The sequence below is a fragment of the Calypte anna genome, chromosome 4, assembly GCF_003957555.1.
Source record: "Calypte anna isolate BGI_N300 chromosome 4, bCalAnn1_v1.p, whole genome shotgun sequence".
In the NCBI taxonomy this organism is placed as follows: Eukaryota; Metazoa; Chordata; class Aves; order Apodiformes; family Trochilidae; genus Calypte; species Calypte anna.
Genome location: NC_044247.1, coordinates 17,136,825 through 17,142,615, shown reverse-complemented (window position 1 = coordinate 17,142,615; position 5,791 = coordinate 17,136,825). Strand labels below are relative to the sequence as shown.

At 54.8% G+C, this 5,791-nt stretch overlaps 1 protein-coding gene across 1 annotated transcript in view; it reads left to right on the top strand.

The window, feature by feature from the left end:
• Positions 1-4,131, top strand: part of LOC115598223 (Krueppel-like factor 5) — a 23,384-nt gene extending 19,253 nt beyond the window's left edge. The window contains 1 exon segment of the mRNA XM_030449420.1: positions 3,995-4,131. Coding sequence (XP_030305280.1) covers positions 3,995-4,131 — 137 coding nt within the window.
• Positions 4,132-5,791: the final 1,660 nt, after the last annotated feature.

Genomic DNA, 5,791 nt, shown 5'->3' with positions numbered 1-5,791 from the left:
ACAGAGGTGGAGCAATAGCTCCAATAGCTCTGGGCTTCTCGCCTCTCAGCCACCACCTGCCTCTCCATCCCCGGCCACTGCGTGTCCCTGTCCCCACACGCCACCACTCTGAACAGCAGAAAAAGCAAGAGGAGGAGGAGGAGATGGTGGTGGTGGTGGAGGAAGGAAAACCAACAACCCGACAGCAACCTGCAAACAAAATCTCCACGTGCCCTCCCTTTCTCTCTCCAAAACAACAAAAAAGGAAACTCTGGGGAAGGTGGAACTGTGCTGGAGGGGGTGGGGAGGGTGGGGGCCACCAGCTCTCCATTGGATATATTTTTTTTTTTTGAAGACTCTGGGACAGTTTCTAAGTTAAAAAAGGCAGACTGTGGCCACACTCTTCTTCTTTTGAATCGTAATTATTGGTTTTGTGGGGTGTCTCTCCCCCCACCCCAATTGCTGTAGGGGATCTGTCCTCATTGGAAGGGGGTGTGAAACACCCCCTTTTCCCCCAACCACGGGGCTGGGGTAGCTTCCCAAAAGCTCTCCTTGGGGCCAGGGGATGCTGGGTGGCTTGGGGAGGGGGGACATGGTGTGGGGAACCCCATCCCCTGAAAATGACTCCGATGGATGTTTGGGAACCTCTTTCCCTCTCTGCCAGCTGAGGGCTTTGATGGGGTAAAGATTGTCTCTAGCTCCATGGTGGCCCCCAAGAGCCCAGGGCCTGGGCATGGCTGGAGGGTGAGTCCAGCTGGTGGCCCCAGGAGTTCTCCAGGGCTTGGTGCTGGGGGCAGTTTTAATCAGTAATCAGGACAAGGGGATCAAGTGCACCCTCAGCTTGCAGAGGACATCAAGTTGGGCAGAATGTTGATCTGCCAGAGGGTCAGAAGGCTCTGCAGAGGGGACAGAACTGGCTGGATCCATGGGCCAAGGCCAGCTGAGGTTCAGCAAGGCCAAGTGCTGGTTCCTGGGCTTTGGTTGGTCTCTGATCCCAAGGAACAGGTGATGGGACAAGAGGAACCAGCCTCAAGTTGTGCCAGGAGAGCTTTAGATTGGAGCTGGGGAGGAGTCCCCATCCCTGGAATGTGGGAAAATGGTGTGGGGGAATCAGCCAGGTTCCTGGGACCAGGCTTGTGTCCTGTGTGGGCATTTCCCTGGAGCTGAGGAAATCAATGAGGTTCTGCCAGAGGTGCTCAACCCCTCCCCAGGGGCTGACAGCATCATCTCATGAGGTCCCAGCTCTGCCTTCTCTCAGCCTTCTGCTCCCCTTGGTAAGGCCCAGAGGGTGCTAATTGGCCTTAATTGCTCTAAGCAGCCTCACCTATGGGCCCAGGAGCCCATTTCTGATCAGTCTGTGGCCTCCAGCTGCTCCCTGAGCTGTGTTGTAGCTATGGATGCTGCTGGTTCTCGGGCTTGGCCTTGGGGGTCTCCGTGAACCTGGTCCCAGCCCTGGGCCTGCTGGTGGGTTTGTCCCTCCTGTGGGAGCTGCTGGTGGGTTTGTCACTCCTGTGGGAGCTGCTGTCCCCTCACTGGGCTCATACATCTCATCACCTCCACCTTGAGGCTGCAGGCAGCTGCTGGCAAAGCTTCTTGACCCTGAAGCCATCCAGGAGCTGTTTTGGAGACAAGAATCTTGATCCTACAGTACCCCCAGGGTGACTTTCTCCCCACTTCTGAGAGCCTCCAGCATCTTCTTGATGTCCAAGCATCCCCTTCAGCCTCTGCTTGTGCCCAGCTTAGAAGGAAGGTGAACCCCAGGAAAGCTTGCCACCCATTTTTGGGGGGCAAGTGATGTCTGAGCTTCAGGAAAGGGCCCCAGTGGCCACCAAACCCTGTGGCATGGGGGGACACCGTATCCTCTGGGTGGATTCTCCAGTGGCTGGGTGGGGTTGTGCAGGTCCCACAGCCAAGGGGGGAGCATGGGGAACCCCTCCTTGGATGTTTTCTGGGCTTGGCAAAGATCCAAGGCTGGGATTTGGTGGGGAAAGTGTGGCAGAAATCTTTCCACCTGCATTTTGTCCTGGAAACCTTAACCTTGGATCCTTCTTCACCAACCTCCTCTTCCAGGAAAAGCTGGGGTAGCTGCTGAGTTTCTCTGCCTGGGGGTGCGATACCTCCTTGGTTGGTGACACTGGGGACCTGCTGGGGGCTCTGTCCCCATCCCTGAGCTGCCTTTTTCCTTCCAAAATTCAACCATCCTAAAATTACTTCCCCACTGTGGGATGAGGAATGGCTCTGGGGCAGGGGGTGTGGGGTTCATCTGAGTGGGGGTGGTCCCCACGAACCCGGGGATGACCAAGGAGGTGGTGATGCTCATCCCATCCCCTTGCTCCGGGGTCACCCCGGGTCCTTCTGGAGGGTTTCTTGTCCCTTTCCTTCTCCGGGGGCCTCTCCCTCTGCCCGCCCGACACCGCTCCGACTGGTTTAGCGAGTGGATGGGGCGGTCCTTGCCCTTTGAAGAGCTCCCAGGAAGGGTTTGATGGCAGGAAACCTCCCGAGGAGGAGAGAGGAAAAGACAAAAAAAAAAAAAGAGGTGGTTTTGGGTTTCGGTGATGGGGGCCGGCTGCTCCAGCAGCTCTGCAGAGCTTTGTCTGCTGGTGCTGCTGAAAGGTGAGCTGCTGGGGGGTGGTGGTGGTGGTGGGGTGATGGGGTTTGTCCTCCTCCCCTGGCCAGTTTGTGTCTCCAGCAAGGCCCCTGAGTAGCACTGAGCCCGAATCCAGGAGTGCCTGGCCCAAATCTGCCGTGGCTTCACTCCAGATTCAGAGAGGACTTGGGGATGTCCACCAGGGTGCAGAGAGGTGGGTGCTCTGGCCACCACTTAGGGGGTGGGTGGCTGAGTTTAAGTGAGAAAAAGCTGTTGCAGGAGGAAAGGAAAGCTTGGTGACCCCCAGCTGGGCTCTGGCACCCCATTCCCTGCCCCACAGCCCCATTCCTTGGTGGAACATGCTGTGGGCCCTGGCCAGGGCTGGGACAGAGCTGTGATTGATGCTGGGCTGTCACCCCATGCGTGGTGGCCTTCTGGGGCCTCTCTCGTGACCCAACCCACTGGTGGCTCCATCCCCATCACTGGTGAGATCTGAAGGTGGTTTGTGAGCTCTGGGGACCAGCTTGAAGGTGCCTCTGGCTGCCAGGAGAGCCTGGGATGCTTTGGGAGATGGGAGCTGGGTTTTTTTTTCTCAGCCTGGTCCTGCTTTCCTCCAAGTTCGGAGCCTTTCTTGCTTCTCATCTCTGTAACTCAGCCCAAGGCTTCACCTCCTGGCTTCTGCTCCCTCTGCTTGCAGGTGAGAGGAGGACCTGGGTGTCTTCTCTGCTGGCTCCCAACCAGCACCAAATCCCATCCCTTCCTTCCCATTGCAAAAGGGGGGGAGGTTTGAGCACCCCTATCTGCTCCCCCATGGACCTTCCCCAACCTCGGCACCTCTGTGTCAGCTTTTCATAGAATCATAGAATCATAGATTCATAGAATTGGCTGGGCTGGAAGGGACCTCAGAGCTCATCAAGTCCAACCCTTGATCCACTCCCCCCGTGGTTCCCAGCCCATGGCACTCAGTGCGCACATCCAGGCTCTTTGGAAAGATCTCCAGACACGGAGAATCCACTACTTCCCTGGGCAGCCCATTCCAATGCCTGATCACCCTCTCCAGAAAGAAATTCTTTCTCATCTCCAACCTAACCTCCCCTGGCACAAACTTGAGACCCTTTGTGCCCTCTTGTCTTGCTGAGAGTTGCCTGGGAAAAGAGCCCAACCCCCCCCTGGCTCCAACCTCCTTTCAGGGAGTTGCAGAGAGTGATGAGGTCTCCCCTGAGCCTCCTCTTCTCCAGCCTCAATCACCCCAGCTCCCCAGCCTCTCCTCATAGGTCTGTGCTCGAGTCCCTTCACCAGCCAGTTGCCTCCTTTGGACTTGCTCCATTGATTCTGGACCTGAGGAGCGTGGGTTGCATCTCTGGGTCACAGAGGACAACTCTGCCCTTATCACTGCCCCTCTCTGCAAGCACCACGTCCTGTCCTCAGGCTTGAGTGGCACCTGGGGACAAGATGGGACATTAGCCCCAGCTGGCTGGGTGCAGCGTGGTGGGGGCTCCCTCAGGGGCTGCAAGGGGAGCAAAGTGCCCGACAGTGTTGCTGGACTGAAGGTCAGCAGCAGATAAAGGCTCTGAGGAGGGGGTTGGCCCCGACCCCAGGAGCTCGGGGAAGCGTTGCCGGGTTGATCTCCGCTGGGTGGAGATCTCCTCCTGCTCCAGGAGTTTGGGCTCATCCTTGCTGCAAGGCCACCTTCTGGGGGTGGGGAGATGGAGGCAGAGAGCAAAGAAACTCTCTGGATTTATACATTTCAGCAACACTCGGGGAAAATGGATGGGTTGGGTGGGCCTGGAGCAACCTGCTCTAGTGGGAGGTGTTCCCTGCCCGTGCATGGAGCTAACATGGTCCTTGAGGGCCATTCTGACCCAACCCAGAGGTTCTGTGGTTCTGAAATTCCCATCTGGTAACAAAAAAAAAGAAAAAAAAGGAAAGAAAAGGAAACGAAAAGGAAAGAAAAAGGAAAGAAAAAAAGGAAAGAAAAAAAGGAAAGAAAAGAAAAGAAAAGAAAAGAAAGAAAAGAAAAGAAAAAGAAAAGAAAAGAAAAGAAAAGAAAAGAAAAGAAAAGAAAAGAAAAGAAAAGAAAAGAAAGGTTCCTTTCCTGGTGGCATACAAATAGCAGCAGATGTTGCTTGGGAAGATGCCTCAGGTGAGGTCATGGTGCCTCAGCTCTACTTTTGATGGCAGAAAAATAATGGCAAAGAAGTTTCACTTGGTCCCTCCAAGTGTGCAGGGGCAGCAGGGGGGGCACCTTCTGCCTCTGATGGCTGGGGTGCAGTTTTCTTCTAGGTGACCAGAAGGAAACTGAGGAATTTCCCTCAGTTCCCTATTCCAACTGTGATCAGGATGGTGCTGTAGTCCCTCCAAAAGTCCTTGAGGGTGCACAAGGTGGGCTGATCACTTTTTTGGGAGACGTGCAGGGGGCTGGAGGAGAAATGTTTTTTTTTCTCTAGAGAGGTGGATTTTATCCCCTTGTTGTTTCTTAAAACTCCTTTCCCCCCAAAAAATAATAAAAAAAGGAGAAACCTAGACACAGTAGTTGGGTTTCTCTGTAGGAGGCAAGCTGGGAAGCTCTGTGCCCTCTTATCTGCACCTTCAAAACTTCTCCTGTGTTGCTGTTGGCTTTTTTTTTTTCCTTTTCCCCCTTCACTTAATCCATTTATTTTTTTTTATCTTCCCCTTTCCCCACAATTTCCCCTTCTCCTGGGACTGAGAAGAAAGCAAGGCAAAGCAGGAATCCCCTTGTCTCCAAAAATCACTTTCCATGCAAAGTTCAACCATTCACTGGGGCACAAAGCTCTCCTTTGACTTTTCTCATTAAAAAACCCAAAACAACCCCAACAACAAAAAAAACCACCCCACCCAACCAAAAAAAAATAAACAAACCCACACCAAAAACCCAACTAACAAACCCTAAATACACCCTAAAATAACCCCCACGTTTCTTCCCAAACTCGATTTGGGAGGTATTTCCCCAGCTGCAAGTTGGTGGTGGGGTCCAGGGTTGGGGTGACCCGACCCCCTCTATGCTGGGGGATGCTCCGTGGTGGCCCGTGGCTAGTGGCGAGGCCCCGGGGCTCCTGGCAGCCTTTTATCCCCCGGTGGCTCGGTGGGGCCGTCGGCGGGCGCCTGATTGGCTCCGCACGGCTTCCCCAACACTTCCAGGTTGATCTTCTCCTCCTCCTCCTCCTCCTCCTCCCGCAGCCCAGGTAAAGCCTTCCCGCGACCCGG